The 20,434-nt window shown below is 43.0% G+C and overlaps 1 protein-coding gene across 1 annotated transcript in view; it reads left to right on the top strand.

Moving 5' to 3' along the window:
* Window positions 1-20,434, top strand: part of NBAS (NBAS subunit of NRZ tethering complex) — a 616,392-nt gene that overhangs the window by 461,941 nt on the left and 134,017 nt on the right. The window contains exon 47 of the mRNA XM_066597064.1: window positions 2,567-2,656. Coding sequence (XP_066453161.1) covers window positions 2,567-2,656 — 90 coding nt within the window. The remainder of the gene's footprint in view (window positions 1-2,566; window positions 2,657-20,434) is intronic.

Raw genomic sequence — 20,434 nt, forward strand, 5'->3', positions numbered from 1 at the left:
TCTCTCTCTCTCTCTGCCTTTCTCTCTCTCTCTCTCTGTCTGCCTTTCTCTCTCTCTCTCTCTCTCTCTCTCTGTCTGCCTTTCTCTCTCTCTCTCTCTCTCTGTCTGCCTTTCTCTCTCTCTCTCTCTCTCTCTCTGTCTGCCTTTCTCTCTCTCTCTCTCTCTGTCTGCCTTTCTCTCTCTCTCTCTCTCTCTGTCTGCCTTTCTCTCTCTCTCTCTCTCTCTCTCTCTGTCTGCCTTTCTCTCTCTCTCTCTCTCTCTCTCTGCCTTTCTCTCTCTCTCTCTCTCTCTCTGCCTTTCTCTCTCTCTCTCTCTCTCTCTCTCTGCCTTTCTCTCTCTCTCTCTCTCTCTCTGCCTTTCTCTCTCTCTCTCTCTGTCTGCCTTTCTCTCTCTCTCTCTCTCTCTGTCTGCCTTTCTCTCTCTCTCTCTCTCTGTCTGCCTTTCTCTCTCTCTCTCTCTCTGTCTGCCTTTCTCTCTCTCTCTCTCTGTCTGCCTTTCTCTCTCTCTCTCTCTGTCTGCCTTTCTCTCTCTCTCTCTCTGTCTGCCTTTCTCTCTCTCTCTCTCTCTGTCTGCCTTTCTCTCTCTCTCTCTCTCTCTGTCTGCCTTTCTCTCTCTCTCTCTCTCTGTCTGCCTTTCTCTCTCTCTCTCTGTCTGCCTTTCTCTCTCTCTCTCTGTCTGCCTTTCTCTCTCTCTCTCTCTCTCTCTGTCTGCCTTTCTCTCTCTCTCTCTCTCTCTCTCTGTCTGCCTTTCTCTCTCTCTCTCTCTCTCTCTCTCTCTGTCTGCCTTTCTCTTTGTCTGTCTCTCACTCTGTTTCTTTCTCTCTGTCTCTCTGGCTGGCTGTCCCGCTCTCTGTCTCTCTGTTTCTGTCTATGTATCACTTTGTCTCTGTCTCTTTTGTTCTCTCTCTCTATTGCTCTCTCTTTCTCACCCTCTTTTTCTGTCTCTATTGCTCTCTCTGTGTCTTTCTATCACTGTCTCTCTATCACTCTCTCTGTCGCCTCTCTATCGGTCGCTCTCTGTCACTCTCTGTCTGCCGCTCTGCTTTTCAAGAGGCATGACTCTTTTTTTGTTTTTTTCTGTTGACATAGCTGTACTAGGGCTTGTTTTTTGTAGGACTAACTGCATACTATTCAATATACCGTATAATGTCTTGAAAAATTATTTAAAAATTTGAAATAGAAAATAAAACCACGATCGTACTATTGTTGTTTTTTGGGATTTGTTTTTACAACATTCACGGTGCAGCAAAAATGACATGTTCACTTTATTCTGCGGATCAGTACAAATACGATCCCACATTTTTACAGGTTGTTAATGCATTATTACTTTAAAAAAATAAAAGCCTTTTAAAAAAAGTAATTATTTGTCATATTCTGAGCCCCATAACTTTTTAAAATTTTTCTACTGATGCAATTTTTTTTTCCTCCCATGCGTAGCAACACCAACAGTTAAGTGTGTGTGCGATATAGATATATGTATATAGATAAATATATAGATATATACAATGTATGTGTGTGTGTGTGTGTGTGTGTGTGTGTGTGTGTGTGTGTGTGTGTGTGTGTGTGTGTATGTATGTATGTATGTATGTATGCGCGCACCGCACACACATTATATTATAAGATATAATGAAAAAGGGCTGCTTTGAACTTTTTTTTTTTTTTAGAAATATTCTTTTCTGAAGCATATTTATTTAGACCCGCTAGAGCAGGGGTCCCCAACTCCAGTCCTCAGGTACCAGCAAGTCAGGTCATGTTTTCAGGATATCCTATGGTAAGAACACCTGTGGCAATGTCTGAGGCACTGACAATAATTACATCACCTGTGCAATACTGAGGAAATCCTGAAAACATGACCTGTTGGGGGTCCCGAGGACTGGAGTTGGGGAACACTGCGCTAGAGGACTTGAAGCTGAGGAGCTTGAGATCATTTGATCACCTAAACGATCTACTGTAGTATTTTTGTATATCAGTACTGTATATTGTGCATTTCAAGGTTAGTCTATTAAGTTAGTCCTTTAAGTCCTGCACAGGCAGGGCTTAATAGACTACCATACATGGCAGCCCTGAGCTCTTTCACTAGATTTTGGCCTGGCATTTGAGTCCATTGGCACCCCATGATTGTGGTTTCAAGGGTACAGATTGGGTACGTGAGTGGTTGCACACCTCTAGCTAGCTGCTTGGTTGGACAGTCAGCATTGACTGCGGAGTCCAAAGAGCTAAAAAGCCGCAATCAAATCCATCTCGATTGTGGCTGTTGCAGGCGGGTATCAGCTGCCAGAAACAACCGGCCCCCGCTATGTATGGAGTGGGCTCGCCCCTTGAGCCTGTTACATACACTACCTGGATGGCCGTAAGGGGTTAATAGCAAAGGAACAATGTAACACAGCGTTCTAAAAAAAGATGCTCCAGAATTATTGTTTCATGGAGGATTTAAGTATTTACTAAAATAGCTCTGAAGAACGAACGTGTCCTCTTTAGATTTATTAAGAGTGATGAATTCGAAGAGGAGCCGCAGGCAGAATGAAATTAATTAGAAATGAAGTGACATGTCCTTAATTATTTTACAGCGGGAATGATTTGGAATCTGGTAACATTGAAGATCCTTTGAAGGTTTTGGAGGCTATTGTGAGAGAGGTGCACCTGAGCGCAGAGAGGGGGTGAGTACACAGACCGGCGCTGTTATATACCACTTTGGGGGAAAAGAGGGATATATCGCAAACGATAATTTCACTGAAGCAGAAAAAATAATACCACCAACCTCTTGCCCTGGGCTTGTATTACGCATGGACTGCTTGTGGCAGTAGGGTCACAGCGCTTCATGAGGGGGAATTTATTAACAACTTTGTTCCAGCTTTGTGGTGTACAAAAGTCACAAATTTCGTGTATCTAATTTCTACGCTAAAATTTGTGACTTTTCCTGCCTCTCAGTATTTGTTTTTTAACGTATCGGGAATATTGGGTGGGGCTAATCTTGGGAGGGGGGGGCGGGATAACCAGATTTTCAATAAATTTAATTTAGTAAAGTCAGAAAAAGGCACAATTCTGAGCCAGCTGATAGCAAGAGTAGATTTCTTTTTTCGTCTATGGGATAGTACAAGATGCACAATATAGCATTCCTCCTATATTGACTCAAAGGAGTTGGAGGGATTGTATCAAGAGATACTTTGTGATAAACTATCCATAAAATAGGTGGAAAAAGTGTGAATGGTGGAGGTCTCACCGCTGAGACTTCCATTAATCCTGAAAAAGGGGGTCCCATGTCCCTCTTCTCTCATCACTGTGGGGGTACTTCTCCAAGCAGCAGTGACATTAAAATAAACAGAGTTGTGGCCACACATTCATGACTGCTGCTTCATTCTTATTAGTGGGGCTCATGGAACTTCTTTTACTTGGTTATCTCTGGCATTCCCATTAAAAATGAATGGAGCGGCACAATGCAAGAGCGGCCATAGCGCTCCTAACTGCGGGGTGCAGTGAGCCCACAGTGAGGAGGAGAGGCCCCATTCTCGGGATTGTTCTCAGCGGTGATACCCCTATTACCTATCCTATAGATAGGTTTCTATTACCTATCTCAGTGCAACTCCGTTAAAAGTCTATATAAATGAAGCCCATTTAAAGCAGATCCGTCTGGTCTCCTGTGATGTCCTATCTGAGGCAACCTATGAAGCATTGTGGAGTTGGCCTAGGGCAATGTCCCCAACTAGCGGCTTGGGAGCCACTTGTAGCTCCTGCGCCCACTGCATGTGACAACTGCTGATACAGATCTGCCCTACCGGCATCAGAGAGATCATGGCATTCGAGGAAAAGTCATATCTTATATTAGTCTTTTTTTTTTTTCTTTTACTATTTCTTGTGTCTCAACACCACTTGTCATATTTGAAAATTGTTCTTGACCTACAAAAGCCTGGGGACCTCTGCTCTGGGGCTACATTACAACTTTTGTACTTTACTTTTCTCCAACCTTGTCACATTGCGATTTTGTATCCTGTCACAGCTCCTAGTCTGTGCATTACGTTGAGTTTGATGACTCGATGGCCTCACAAAGTAGAGGCCACCAAGGAGATTGACCTTTTATTCCCATTACCACATTTAGCTCTTGTCAGCTCCACCGCCCCTGATGTTTCCACCATTGTCTTTCATGTACTGATTAGTTTTCATCTCAAGACTTTTCTTACCTTGCCATTAGAAAGATCAGCTATGAGAATTCTCCTACGAATATGGCGCGTCTGTCACATCTCCGAAAATCAGATCTATATATGTGAATTGAGTTGGGATTCCGACAAAATAAACACTCGGGAGTGTGAAATGCCTATTGAAATGTAACAGATTTCTGCATTTCCATATTCTACTCTCTGCCCAAGCACTTAATGTGTTTTGCTTTATCCCCAGCCCTTGTAGCTTGACAGGAGTAAACATGCTTCCAATTAGCGCTAATGACATGGAAATGTTAAAATAATCCATATTCAAAAGATGTGTTTTATGAAGGCAGTGATTAAATGCACGAGCGGCTGGCGGATAACCCTGCAAGTTGCTTGGTAATGAAGAAAAAAAATCCGACACAGGTAAAATCTAACAAAGGTCACGGTAGTTTCTAGACGGCTCGTAATGGTGCTAAGCACAGCAATACAACTCAGTTATGTTCACTACAACATAGATTTCCTCTTCTGTCTGACATACAAACTTGCTAAGAAGTTATTAATACACTGATTTGTACTCTTCATGTAACAGTGGACCGAAGACTTAAAAAAAAGAAAGATGAATGCAACGGAATTTACGGATTCATTGGGTAGACCGGAATATCCACTCCTCAACGTCCATTGATGGCATCCCGCATCATAAAACAGTCCTTCTCACTTACCTACTGATTACATTGTGTTTTAATTTTTTTTTGTAAGAAAAGGGCACAAAAAGAGACTAATGAGAACAATTAAAGTATTATCCTATGGTGCCTGTGGCAGGATGGGCCGATAGATGCACGCATCAACCACCAGGTACACAAAATCCAACACACAGGGTGATTCAAATGTAAGGGCCACCAGGAATATCTCCTGAACAAAATGTTACTTCGTAGAACATTTTTAGTTGGGTTGGGGAAAACTTTTTGCCACTATGGACACTTTCATTTTCCCTGAACCTCTGAATCCGTTTCCTGACCGTTTGTGTACTCTTTGGCTGTCTTCGTTGTTCTTGGCCACCACACATGAACGTGTTACTGACCATCAGGATGATCTCAGTTCTGTCCTGGATTCTGAATGGCATCTTCTGGTACCTGAAAAGACATGCCAATAGTATTTTCCATACCACATAAGTCAACATAACTTTATTACTACTCAACATGACATCATCCAGAGCTCGAAAATGGTTGCACCTATTTGAGGAAGTTCCTTTAAATCATGTATCCCATGACTGCCTTTCCATTGAAGTTTCCATGATGGCTGACAGAGACCACCATAATGCCAAAAAGTGATTTCCTCCACAGCTGAATGTTTTTCTAAGTTTTCTGCTTGCATCTCTTTTCATTCAGAAGGTATTCCAGGTGGCCCTGAATTTTTGAATCCCCCTGTACAATAAATCACAGGCGAAAGTTTGGTTTTCACACAGTATCCTTCCCAATTTGGGCATTTAATGACTTTATCCAAAGGGTTGGTCGTGACATATAGTAGAGTGCAGTAATAGAAAAGGTGCTCAAGCAAGACTGTAACTCTTAAGATTGAATATAAGGAGAAAGGACTGTAATCACTCACTGAGTAAGGAAGAGCCAAGACTAGGCAAGGCCGCTCACCTCTTTAGAGGTCCAACAGATTATATATTATTATATATTAAAGGAATATATTCACAGGTTAGGTTAAGCCCCACCCATAGTTCCAAGTCATTATTTGTCAATGCATTTCTAGAATAAACACCGTGAAACCACTTTCCTGAGGAGTACATAACGATTTCACTGTTTGCCTGAAATGCGTAAAGACTGGAAAGTATTAATTGGGCTCAGCCTAAACTGTGAATGTATTCCTTACTCCTTTGGATCTCTAGGGGGGTAGCCGACCCTAAGAAGTCTTCTCTTCCCATTACCCAATGAGTGATATTGCAGTCCTTATGCCTTACATTCAAACTAAGGGCTCATTCACCTCATTGCCCAGGGATAGTTCCATATTGGAAACAAATATTTTCCCAAATCAACAAAATCTGTTGAACCTCATTAAAAACATTAGAGAGGGAAGGATGGCAGAAGATTTGAGTAAATAAAGAAACATCGGAGTTGAGATGGGTTGGGCCCTGGGAATGGGACTTGCTTAGGGGGAGGAGGGGAAGGGCGCAACGATGGTTACACACAGCATATATTGAATGGAAGAGGGGGAGAGGAGGAGAAATGGGGGAATACGAGTACAACGGCTATCTTAGTATACCTTGGCAAAATGTGTGGATTTTTGTATTTGCGTCTGTGTAATTTCCTTTTCTTTTTTTTTTTTTTCACCGATATCCAAATGCCCCCTAAGTGGGGAATTTACTAAAGCTTTACCTTATGTCATACTACAAATTTTCAATAAAATACCTTGAGACAAAAAAAAAAACATTAAAAAGGGGCCCTATGTGTCACGCGGAAAAAAAACGCAGCCAAAATAATTTTGATAGCTGAAAAAAAAATAGAGCCGTAACCCCCCCCATGGGAACAATCTCTATGAAATGTCTGGTCCTTTTGGGCCTAAACACCCCGTTTCTTTAGGGGTTAAGCTCATAGGTGATGCCGAGTTCCGTGTAAACAGCTCTGCCAGGAGCAGAGCTGACGGCCCCACTTTGAATATTATGATGCCAATCAAGCCACCTTATAAATGACAGCCACTACCTGATAGCGCAAAGTAATTCCGTCTGGATATGCCATATGACAGAATGCGCCTATTATGAAGGAAAGGGGGATGTAACCCGCCGCTGCATATGAATGACTATACATTACAAAGCACGCAGGTGGCTCTTTTAGAGCACTAGAGGGGGTTGCGGGGTACGTAATAATAGCTAAATAGATGTGATTCAGCTGAGCCCATCATCATCCGAAACGCCACAGGCTGTAGAAATCGTTACCATAATTACACTTCACTGCCGTGTTCTTCATCCTACGTGAAAATGGATATTTTAATATTTGAGCATGTTTAGGATCCGGGTCCTCGTCAATATTGCATGCGCGACGTATTCATTTTCCCGCTCACAACACAAATTAGAGCGCTTTCCTTCATAAGTGAATATACAATTAGAGATCGCTTTTCTGTTTTGAAGAAATGTTTGTCCTCGGCGAATACGATCTTTCTCCTGATTTAATATCCCCCGACACATCGGCCACTTCTGCTTAGAATGAGATTTGATTAGTCCCAATGAACAGCCGGCTTTCTGCTAACATCTTGAAATGATAATGTGACATTTTTATCTTTTACATATTTATCAGGCGACGGATACAGAATTCCCACGTAGAAGGCCCTTTGGTGCAGAATTGATGCCATTGTTGGAGGATATCAATTATGCACCACAGAAGTGAACAATTTGTCGACCGGCTTTACCCAAAACACTGGCAAATTACCCTCCGTCTGATTTGAATAATACAATTTCTCTTTGTCGACTCGTTGTAACATTATGAAGCGTGGGCTCCCGGCAATTTGAACTTTAATGGAATGACCGATATCAGCGGGGCACGTTCCAGCTTCCTGACAGGTTAATCTGCTGCTTGATCCTTCTGTGATTTGTCTGCAATAAAGCAGCAGCGCGTTCTACGTGGTGTTGCTTTGGGTAGGTGTATATATGATGATGATGGATTTTTATATATGGATACTTTTTGCAGCTGTGATTTTATTAGCATTCGTTCTAACGAGAAGGACAAACAGCACCGAGATTATACCTGCCAGCTCCATCTATAAACCCCCAAATTGGAGGAGAGTCCATAATGAGCTTGTTCTTTGCTTTGTTTTGTGAGGGGGGGGTGCCGAGACAACTTGCAATTAAAGGAGAGGGTTGTTAAGCATAGAATAGTACTAGTTTGGTAATAGGATATCCGAACTCTTTGGTATCCTGCCAAAAAGTAGCTATTTAGAGTAATAGAGCAATGTGCTGTCAGATCAGTGATACCTTAATGGAGATCTATCTATCTATCTATCGCTCTCATATCCATCTATCTATCTATCTATCTCATATCTATCTATCACATATCTATCTATCTATCACATATCTATCTCATATCTATCTATCTCATATCCATCTATCTCATATCCATCTATCTCATATCCATCTATCTCATATCCATCTATCTCATATCCATCTATCTCATATCCATCTATCTCATATCCATCTATCTCATATCCATCTATCTCATATCCATCTATCTCATATCCATCTATCTCATATCCATCTATCTCATATCCATCTATCTCATATCCATCTATCTCATATCCATCTATCTCATATCCATCTATCTCATATCCATCTATCTCATATCCATCTATCTCATATCCATCTATCTCATATCCATCTATCTCATATCCATCTATCTCATATCCATCTATCTCATATCCATCTATCTCATATCCATCTATCTCATATCCATCTATCTCATATCCATCTATCTCATATCCATCTATCTCATATCCATCTATCTCATATCCATCTATCTCATATCCATCTATCTCATATCCATCTATCTCATATCCATCTCTCTATCTCTTATCCATCTCTCTATCTCTTATCCATCTCTCTATCTCTTATCCATCTCTCTATCTCTTATCTATCTCTCTATCTCTTATCTATCTCTCTATCTCTTATCTATCTCTCTATCTCTTATCTATCTCTCTATCTCTTATCTATCTCTCTATCTCTTATCTATCTCTCTATCTCTTATCTATCTCTCTATCTCTTATCTATCTCTCTATCTCTTATCTATCTCTCTATCTCTTATCTATCTCTCTATCTCTTATCTCTCTCTCTCTATCTCTTATCTCTCTCTCTCTATCTCTTATCTCTCTCTCTCTATCTCTTATCTCTCTCTATCTCTTATCTCTCTCTATCTCTTATCTCTCTCTATCTCTTATCTCTCTCTATCTCTTATCTCTCTCTCTCTATCTCTTATCTCTCTCTCTCTATCTCTTATCTCTCTCTCTCTATCTCTTATCTCTCTCTCTCTATCTCTTATCTCTCTCTCTCTATCTCTTATCTCTCTCTCTATCTCTTATCTCTCTCTCTATCTCTTATCTATCTCTCTCTCTTATCTCTCTCTCTCTCTCTTATCTCTCTCTCTCTCTCTTATCTCTCTCTCTCTCTTATCTCTCTCTCTCTCTTATCTCTCTCTCTCTCTCTTATCTCTCTCTCTCTCTCTTATCTCTCTCATATCTCTCTCTCTCTCATATCTCTCTCTCTCTCTCATATCTCTCTCTCTCTGTATCTCATATATATCTATGTATCTCATATCTATCTATCTCTCTGTCTCATGTCTGCCTCCTGTCTGTCTCTCTCTCCTGTTTGTGTATCTCCTGTCCATCTACCTAATCCAGCCACTCATGGAACCTATTGCAATAGTTCAGCTTGAGCTTCCCACCTGCTACACACACACCATATAATAGTCAGATACCAGTTCTACACAGTTATTACAGTGCCGTTACCTCCAGTCATCACAGATGGTGTTTTCTCTGGCTTAAAGGGGTTGTCCCGCGGCAGCAAGTGGGTCTATACACTTCTGTATGGCCATATGAATGCACTTTGTAATGTACATTGTGCATTAATTATGAGCCATACAGAAGTTATCAAAAGTTTTTCACTTACCTGCTCCGTTGCTGGCGTCCTCGTCTCCATGGTTGCCATCTAATTTTCGCCGTCTAATGGCCAAATTAGACGCGCTTGCGCAGTCCGGGTCTTCTTCTCTTCTCAATGGGGCTCGGTGTAGCTCCGCCCGGTCACGTGCCGATTCCAGCCAATCAGGAGGCTGGAATCGGCAATGGACCGCACAGAAGAGCTGCGGTCCACGGAGGTAGAAGATCCCGGCGGCCATCTTCACCGGGTAAGTAAGAAGTCACCGGAGCGCGGGGATTAAGGTAAGCGCTGTCCGGTGTTCTTTTTTAACCCCTGCATCGGGGTTGTCTCGCGCCGAACGGGGGGGGGGGGGGGGGTTGAAAAAAAAAAAACACTGTTTCGGCGCGGGACAACCCTTTTAAGTTGTCCACTTTCTCTTCTGTTCTCCACCGGCTTAAGACTGTCATGAAGATTTCTTAAAGCTATGTCTATCTCATATCTGTCTGTGTCTCTCATATCTGTCTCTATCATGCCTTTCTCTCTGTCTGCAGTCCTGTTAAAAAGTATTTGCCCATTATGGCTGGGTTTACACAGGACGGATTTGCTGTGGAATTCTCATGAATTAGCCGCAACGAAAATCTGTGAGTAGGGGCTTAGAGCAGCTTCACCGCCTGCATTTCTGCTGTGGCCATCTCTCCCCATAGAGAGGAGAGGCGTCGCTGCGGAAAAAAAAAGAATTGACATGTTGCGTCTTTAATTTCCGCGCCGCATGGCTGTTTCTGCACAGTTTGGCTGCAACGGATTGGCCACAGCGTGTGGATGAGATTTTTGCAAAATCTTGTCCACTTTGCTGGCTAATCCCAGGATTAGAAGCCGCGTGCAGAATTTTCCTGCGGACAATCCGCACAGAAATTCCACAGCAAATCTGTGTGAACCAAATGTTTTTTTAATATTACACAAAGATAACCCAGGTAACTACAAAATGCTGTTTTAGATGATGATTTCATTTAACGACTGCAATGCTGCTGAGTCCTGGCCCTTTGTTAAAAATAAATAAATAAATTGCCCCCTAGCTGTTAAAGTAGCTATTACACGACATCAATCGCAACTACAGCATTTAAGCAAATGATAGAGGAAGGGAGCTCCTTCTGTCACCCATCGGCATCCCACAGTGTGATTGCAAGGTGCCAATGGGTTCCCATGGCAGCGTAATTCTGACAAATGCTTTCATGTCTGCCATGTAACTTTGCCTATTTGGCCCTGCAGCTTGAAGTCTCCTTGAGGAACTAAAAAAAGTTCAATAAAGTTTAAGATTTAAAAAAAAAAAGTTTAAAAAAATATGCATTTTTCCCCACAAATACCGTATTTAAATGGGTAAAATACCAAAGAAAATGTTAAAAAGCAACACATAATAGGTAGAGATGAGCAAACGTGCTCATTTAGAGCAATTACTCGATTGAGCATCGCTTTTTCGAGTAACTGCCTAATCGGGCGAAAAGATTCGAGGGACCCCGGGGGTAAGCGGGGGTTTGCGGGGGGAGTGGGGGGGGGGGGAAGAGAGAGACAGAGAGCTCCCCCCTGTTCCCCACTGCTACCCCCGCTCCACCCCGCCGCCCCCCGAATCTTTTCGCCCGAGTAGGCAGTTACTCGAAAAAAGCGAGTTCGCTCATCTCTAATAATAGGTATTACACATTCATAATAATCCGACAATTATTTGTCGCACATGATGAACGCCATAAAAATAATTTAAAAACGAACACCAGAAAGGCTATTTTTAATTTGTTCACCCACCAAAAAACTCAATCAAAAAGTAACATGTAACTCATAGTGGTACCGATAAAAACTACAATTCTTCCTGCAAAAAACAAGCCTTCACTGCCGATGCAGATTCAATTGTTTTTTTTTTTTTAATGTGTTTTTACCGTACAAAAGTAGTAAAAAATGTTTTTTTTTAAATCTACATAAACTTCACAGTAATGGAGAGCTGATCCAGATAAACTTATGTTATTTTTACAGAATAGTGAATGCTATAAGAATAAAACCCACAAACGGTGGAATTTCTGAGGGGTTCTTCCACTTCAATGCCACCACACATTTCCCCTCCACCCCCCAAAAAGCTAAAGTGTAATAAAAGTTATGCAACACACTATATGTACCCCAGAGCTGTGGCCTTAAAAAATACAACTTATCCAAAAAACAACAAGCTCTCATATGGCTAGGTTAGCGAGCGATGGCTCTTGCCATGCAACGATGACCATCGCTTGGTCCTTAAAGCAAAAAATAGGCCGGTCACTAAAGGATTAACCAGTCAGCGCCCAAGCATGCTTATTTGCAAAACCTCCTGAATCTAAACATCACTTAAAGAGAACCTGTCTTGCAATATGAAACAGGCTAGAAAGTCTCCAAAGCAGTACATGATGCCACATTTTAGAGACATTGAAATACAGATCTCTAGAACAAAGTCATTCAAATCTACCAGGCTGAAAAGGGTTACAAAAGCCATTGCTAAGGCCTCATGTCCACTAGGAAATTCGGGCCCGCGCGGATTCTCCATGCAGAATCCCGCAACGGGTCCCTCCTTTCCCGCGGACATGAGGCCTGAAAAATGATTTAACTCACCTGTCCAGACGCTGCGGATTCCCATCCGTCGCGGCCGGATCTTCTTTCCCTCTGCTCCGCGGATGTGCTCGGCACTCCGGCAGCGTGCTGCGCGCATGTGCCGTGCACTCTTTTGGGTTTTTTTTGGTTTTTTTTAAACTCCTGCTCTCCCGCGCTCCTGTGCCAGAGAGCAGAAATTCAGCTGCGGGTGTACCACGGGATCGGACGGCTTCCATAGGCTTCTATGGAAGCCTGCAGGAGACCAGCAGAAAATGCAGCATGCTGCGGGTATTTTCCCGAACATGCGATCCGCGTGGCAGGGAAAATTGACATCCGCAGGTATTTACTTACCTGCGGGTGTCCAATGCATCCCTATGGCCACGGAAAACGTGTGCGGGATACCCGCGCCGATTTACTAAATCTGTGTGTCCAGTGGAGATGAGGCCTAAGGCTGAAGAACTCCGGCAAACCAGAGTAAGAGTCATTGAGATAACTTGGAGCATTGGTGAAGTTTTCCAAGAGACGAGGCCTACCAAAATTTCACCAAGAGAACATTGATGACTCATGCAGTAGGTCCAAAACAAACCCCAGAACTACAGGGCTTACTTGTCTCGGTTAAGGGCAATGTGTATGATTCCACAATAAGAAAGACCCTGAGCAAAACAAGAAGGCGCGAACCACTACTGACCAAAAAAACACAAGGGTTGGTCTTGCATTTGCTGAAAAACATCTAGAGGATTGCCGAGATTTTTCAGATAATGATCTGTGTACTGACGAGTCAAAGGTGGAACTTTTTGGTAAATATGGGTCCCATTTAGAGATGAGCGAGCACCCAAATGCTCGGGTCCGCATTATTCGAGTCGAGCTTTTCGTAAAATTCGAGAGCTCCACTCGAGTAACGAACCCCATTGACTACATTGGGAGACTCGAGCATTTTTGTATGTGGAACACCGGGTGCCGAGCTTTTTTTTTTTCTTGGTTCATGTGTTCTCTCGTTCCCTCTCCCTCTCTCTCTCCCTCTCCCTCTCCCTCTCTCTCTCCCTCTCCCTCTCTATCTCTCTCTCTCGAGCATCAAGCTCGGCAGAGTACGTTCGCTCAACTCTAGTCCCATTACATCTATCATAAAGCTAGCATCGCATTTCGCAATATGATCCTACAAACTGTCTGCCTATCCTCAACTCCTTCTATTTTTCTTATTTCAAAATGTTCAAGCTCTCAAGATCTGCTGCTCGTATGAACTCATTCGATCGGCCGTGATTCACGCTGATTTTAAAGCTCTGCATTTTCCGTTCTCTTAATAAATTTGCCTCAAGTACATTCCCCGGACCTGTCAAGACAGGGATCACGTTGAGAAAAGAACCTCAGCATATCTAAAACGTTCTTTTTGTTTTGTCCTGTCAATTGTTCACGCTCTTTGATTCATGACATTTGGTGTTCCTGTCATACGGGTTCAAAGCACAAAGAGGCCATCACTAGAATATGGAAAACACTTACAGAAAAGTGAGTTTTTCTGACTTGTACCTGTGCACCCAGCATAATATATCAGACGTGAAATGACTCTACAGACATGTTTACAATGCAAGCATAGTCTACAAATCCCACGAGATTGGAACTGGAGCTTGAAATCTGTTTCATTTCCTTGTTTCCATCCATCGCGACGTTCCGTTTTATTTTCATGACGTACTAATGTCAGCCCTGTATTTCATCCGACAGTGGGGAAGTTGTAGGCGTCCGGAGCAGTTACCTTACTTTTTGTTGACAACCTATTCTTTCTGAGTTGGCTTTGAGAAATGGCACTTCTCGTGTTGCACAAATCATTTTGGCCTTTACCTAAGCAGCCTCTGACACTTGTGAATAACAACTGCTGGAGCTGTAGAGCTCTTCAGTTAAATCCCGTACTTCTCAAAAGTTTCAGAGTCATGCCGCCATAAATAATTTGGAACAAGCGCAAAAGTTTGTTCAAAACAATTTAAAAGGACATGATTTCATTTAGTGACGGCCGTGAACACAATTGTTGTCCTGCATGATCAAACTCTTTGTAACTTTGTAAAAGTATATTATTAGTTTTCCTTCAGTCAACAATAAAAACTTTACTGCCCTCTTAGATCCTCACGCACAGCACCCACGTGGAGCCTTTCGCATCAAAACCAAGCCATTTGTACTGCCGACCTGCCCTTTTTTCGAATTCACCAATAGGATATTGTAATCATTGTCTGTCGTATTAAAGATACAGTGGAGCTACAGACTGGTCATTGGTCATTATTTCTTCAAGGCCGGTAGCTCACCTTACTCTTCCCACTTCTCCATCACCCCCTAATAGTCACAACACTCTCAGACTACAGCAGTTGGCCCCACCAGTGGTTCAAGGGCCACTTGTAGCCAGTGTTTGCATGTTTTGTGGTTCGTCTTGGGCATCCTGAGTTCTGACCATATATACTAAAATTATTGCAGATACAGTACTGTGTAAAGGTTTTATTTAGGCAGGTGTGGAAAAATGCTGAAAAGTAAGAATGTTTTCAAAAACAGAAGAGTTAATAGTTTTTTGGTCAATTAACTAACAAAATGCAAAGTGAATGAACAAAAGGGAAATCTGATTCAAATTAATATTTTATGTGAGCACCCTTTTAACAGCATCAGTTTTTCTAGTTACACTTGCACACCGTTTTTGAAGGAATTCAGCAGGGAGGTTGTTCTAAACATCTTAGAGAACTAACCGCAGATCTTCTATGTATATAGGCTTGCTCAAATTCTTCTGTCCCTTCAAACTGGAGGAGCTGGAGTATTACAGATAAGAGCTATATAAAGCAAACAAAAGTGAGCTTGCGAGCTGTTTTCTAAAGTGTGCTGTTTCTTAAGTGTGTGACTTGAGATTAGTGGACATTTTGCTGAGTGCAGTTTTATATCAAGTCGTAGTAATCTTTTAGCTTTTACATTGTGGCTATATTGTTTACCCCCCCCCCCCCCCCGATATTACATATATTGAAGTACAGGGTTATGTAGGGGGGTTATATTGTTAGACACTGTTACATTCAAAAGCACATAAAGTTTGCTTGTGGGTACAATCTCCACTGCTTTGCACGAGTGTTTAATTGAGGGTTGGCTTAACCCAATCAAGGTCTGATAAATTGCATCTGTGGAACTTCCTATTTCCTTTCCAAAGAGGAGGAGTTGCGTATTACAGAGTGGCTGTGTTTGCTGTATTCTAAGTGCGCTGTTGCTTAAGTTTGTAACTTGAAATTAGTGACTTCTATGTAATCAATCTCTACAATCTCCATTTAGATTGTGATCTATGATTGACAATGCCATCCAATGTACATCTAGTGCCATGTATTCCATCCTTGAACTGTCCTTTAATAGTGCATGCTGCTGTATGAGATGTCAGCATGCTGCATGTTTAGAAGCCCAGACACTGGATGTAAATGCACAGCTGGCAACGCTTCGAGCCACTGGCAACCTGGAAAGGAGTTTGCTGCTCACTGAGCAGTCGCTATGATAGATGTGGGGGTGGATGGCAGGATGGGAGTGCAGGATGATCAGACAGCTAGATGGGTCCAGTGTGGCCCCTCCTCCTTACTGCACCCCCCAAAGTGAGGAGGAGATTGAATGTAGTGGCAGTTGTGCTTGCGTTGAACTGCGCCATTTATCTTCAATCAAGCTGTCAGAGATAGCCAAACTTTTTTACTTGCCCATTTCTATTAGCCTCAATGAAATGAATGTGGCAGCATGTATTACCGCTTCGCCATTCACTCTGCTGGTGCTTACAGTGAGCTCGCAGTGATGAAAAGAGGGGGACACAGACCCCCCTGTCTCTGGATCCTATGGGTAGGTGATAAAAGTTTTATAATGAGATTACCCCTTTAAGTAGCCTATAAAAGGAGGTTTGCATGTCTTATGCTTTGCAGATACTACTAGGTACCAATTAATTTCTTTTTTTTTTTTTTTTCATAGTGATGATTAAAGGTTGAGCGTTCAGCCATCTAGAGTGCAGTATAATATAGATTTGACTAATAATAACATGAATTCTTCAGTTTGTAACAAAAGCCAGGATGCTATGATGGAAACACTTTTTTAATGGATCAAAGCTGACCCTGACATACTTCATTGACTTTAATGAGATCTGTTGCGGTTGCTGTATTTTTGATAGCAAGAATAGCACTGAAAACTGTGCCAACTCCCCAACATATGAACAGAACCTTTCTCGGAGGTACTCAACAGTCGGACTGGCAGCTGTTCGGACCAAGGCTGGTCCGGACTAGGAGAAGGCGCTGCTGTAAATTCCCCTTCCCCCTCCACTAACTCCTTTCAGTGTGAAGAAATTGACAGGACCCGACGCTGTAGTGTAGCTTTCTTTCTCCCCCGAATCTGGACCCTCAGTGATCTCGAGAACAGGAGTCGGAGGTGAGGGAAAAGCGAAGCTGCGCTGTGGCTCAAAACAGGTGGCAGCTCAGAGCACATCTACATGTGTGTACTGGTGAAAGAGGAGGTTGGATTTTACATGGGACTGTATGTTGGATGGAGCAGAAGTGAAGGTAAGAGGTGTGTATATACTAGATGTTCTGAAAGGAGGGATACATGTTTTATATGGGACTGTATGTTGGAAAGGTACGTAGAGGGGCTGAATGTATGGGGAGTGTTGAGGGGTTTTTTTGGTTTTTTTTTACATGGGGCTGTAAGAGGAGATGATGGGAGGAGAGAGTCTGGTCTTTACATGGGACCCTATGTTGGGGTAGAAGGGAGGGAAATGAGTTTTCTTTGAATGGGGCTGTGTGATGGAGATAACGATTTAGTAGAGGCTGCGCTATAACCTAATAGGACACATGGGATCACTTTAACTAAGAAGGGCTACAGGGGAGCCCTTTAAGAAGAGCTACATGTGGTCAGCATAACAAAGAGGGGCCAGCATAAGCTAATAGAGGCCACAAATGGGCAATATAATTAAGAGGGGCCACAGAGTGGCACCTTTTACTATGGGGTAGTTACTGAGAGGGGCAGTAGCAATATGATGGGAAGAGGGCGCAGATTTGACTTGTAGTCAGTGATGATGGTCTGGGATGGTACTGTTGTACCTTGTCTCCACCACAAGTATGGGTGGAGACCTAGTGATGGGCTTTATACGCTCAGTGTATGCCCACAAGCTAGTGATTGGCTGCCTGGAGCAAGGTCCTAGCAGTGTTGGGACTGAGGTTTGGCTTGGATGTAGGTTTAGGGTTAGTTAAAGTGTTAGGCTTATATTTACACCTAATAATGTAAGCCTAGCACTTAAACTACCATAACCCCGCATCCAAGGTGACCTGTCCCTGGCAGCCTACCATCATCTCAGGCGATCGCTCTGGTCGTGGTTGCAGCGGCCGAAGGGGTAACCAAAGCACACATGGCTGTGCTACGGGGAGAGGAGCGTGCACCAAACTGACAGCGGTCCCAGATGCAGGTGGACCAGTGGTGGAGATGACAGTCCAGCGGGGAGAGGAGCGGGGACCCCAGTGACAGCGCTCCCGGCTGCAGTTTAGCCGCAGGGGGAACGGGAAGCCAGATGGCAGTGCGGCGGGGAGGGGAGCGTGGAGCACATTTACAGCGGTTCCTGTGGCGGGGGGATGGGAGGTGAGAGCAGTGGGGAGCTGAGTGACAGCGGTCCCAGATGCGGCGACCAGAGGTATGATTTCGGCGGGAAGGGGGGGGGGTGGAATTGGCCCCGCTGTCCGTGTTCCCGGCTGTTGCCAAAGCACCTCAGCTCTGTCTCCTGCCTCCCTGCTGCAGTACTAGCCAATCAGAAGCTAGGAGCCTGACGGGGGGGCCTTCACTCCCCCGAAGGCCGGTCAGCCCCTAGCTTCCGGTGTAGACATAATACAACAGTACGGTCTGGTCCCAGATAGAGAAGTAAATACTGAAACCAACATCACCAATTAGAGAAGACTGGAGCTGTGATTACTGGAGGTAACTGCACTGTAATGACTATCACTTTGTAGGACTGATACCCTGGCTCATTAGTGCTCAAAAACCCATCTGTATCCCAAAATAGTATAAATGAAAACATCAACATATTCTGCTCCAATGAGTTGTCACACAGCTCTGTTGATGGGATAATCAGAAAGGTATGACCGAGTATGGCGAGTTAAATGTTCTATAGTGCAAAAGTAGTGAGAAAAAAGCCTGTACATATTTGGTATCCTTATAACGGTACCCTAAAGTATACATAATTCTAATTCTGTATCTTGGTTTAACCCTCATTACCTGGGTTTGTCGGACCTTCGTCTGACACCAGGCCCGGGTAAGTGGACCTTTTACAAGAACTAGTCGAGTACCCCTGGAATAGATCATCAAACCGCTAATAAAAGGTTAATATTGGATGCAGTCATATTTCATGTTGATAGCTTGCTTAGCGCATTTGGAAATGTTGAAATGTCATTGTTTAAATTATATAGAGGTAGTTGACATTTTGTGCTCACCTTTATCTATTGTCTGTCTTGAGTTTTCTCTCATTAAAATGGAGATTATTTTGTACTTTTAGGGTATTGACAAATTGCTCAAATGGCAAACAACGTTCCCTGTGGTGAGAATCAGGGGGTTGTGAAGGAAGCCTTTTCTAGACACTTCAAGTAAAAGGACTCCATTGATTTGGACGCACAAAGTCTTGACACTTAATCAACATGTAAAATTGTAAAAAACGTCAAAAAGTGGGATTCTGGAAGATTGATCTGTTTTTACATTAGTTGTTAAAAATAAGATAAGACTCCCAATACCAGAACTGAGCCTTCAGAGTTTCATTACTTCTGACCTCTACTTTTTTCTTATTTCTTGTCATTCGTTTTAGAAAACACTCATTTCTGCATTATTTAACTTACCACATGTCTCTGGGTATGTCCTTCATAGATACTCCCATAGAAATCTGCTTGTATTCTAAGACGTAGGGTTTCACTAAAGGGCTGTGACTTGGATTGCTTGCAGTCAGTAGTGGGAAGAGGTTTTAAATGCCTACCAGACAGAAACTGCCCAATTTCCCAACTCCATTGTTTTAGTAGCTTAAAATGGTTGTCCCACCAACCAAAGTTCTATGGGGCCACCGGAGATGGCAGAGTTCTTGAACTGTTCAAATGATATGATCTAGTCAGCTGATTGTTGGCAGTTTGACTGCTGGGTTCCCTGACGATCTTGAGAATGGATGTATCAACGGTCCCTCAATTAATGGAGTGGTTGTTTGTTCATGCATACCACTGCTTCATTAATTTCATTGGGACTACTAGAGATATCAGAGTTCAAGTGCTCAGCTTATTGTGTCCCTGGCATTCCTATTGAAATGCATGGCCCAGCGCTGTTGTCCCTGCTGTCCTTCTCTAGTGCCAAAGAAAACCTTTCTTCTTACAGACTTTGCACTTTCTCACAGCTGAAGAAATGGCTCCTTTCCCAAACACATTAGTATTGGCTGTTTTTAATCAAAGTACTAACGACCACTTGCCCGTGAGTGACTGAGTGAGTTACATGCTCCGCCCCTGATCACATGACACTGACGTTATCACAGATCTTTCATTGAGTGAGGTACATTCTCCTCCCCTGATCACATGACTGTTACGTCATCACAGGCCTTTCATCGAGTGCGTTACATGCTCCGCCCCTGATCACATGACACTGACGTTATCACAGATCTTTCATTGAGTGAGTTACATTCTCCTCCCCTGATCACATGACTGTTACGTCATCACAGGCCTTTCATCAAGTGAGTTACATGCTCCGCCCCTGATCACATGACGTTACGTCATCAGAGGTCCTTCATTCCAGCAACGATTTCACTTCAGCAGGCAGCTGAATCATCGAGGCTCTGAGCTTTGCCCTTGATCACATGACTGTGACGTCATCACAGGTCATTCAATATTTTGACGGGGCCTTCAGTGAGTTACATGTGATGATGTCATTCGCGGTACACTGGTACTATAGATAATACTAATTAGTCATATAAGAAAGAAGAACTGGATTAAAACCTCATTGCAACATTTTGTATTATAAGTGTTGTGCCTTTAGTCCATGATTTTTTCATAGAATGGTAGAGTTGGAAGGGACCTCCACAGTCATTGGGTCCACCCCCCTGCTCA

This window comes from Eleutherodactylus coqui, chromosome 1 (genome assembly GCF_035609145.1).
Source record: "Eleutherodactylus coqui strain aEleCoq1 chromosome 1, aEleCoq1.hap1, whole genome shotgun sequence".
Classification (NCBI taxonomy): domain Eukaryota; kingdom Metazoa; phylum Chordata; class Amphibia; order Anura; family Eleutherodactylidae; genus Eleutherodactylus; species Eleutherodactylus coqui.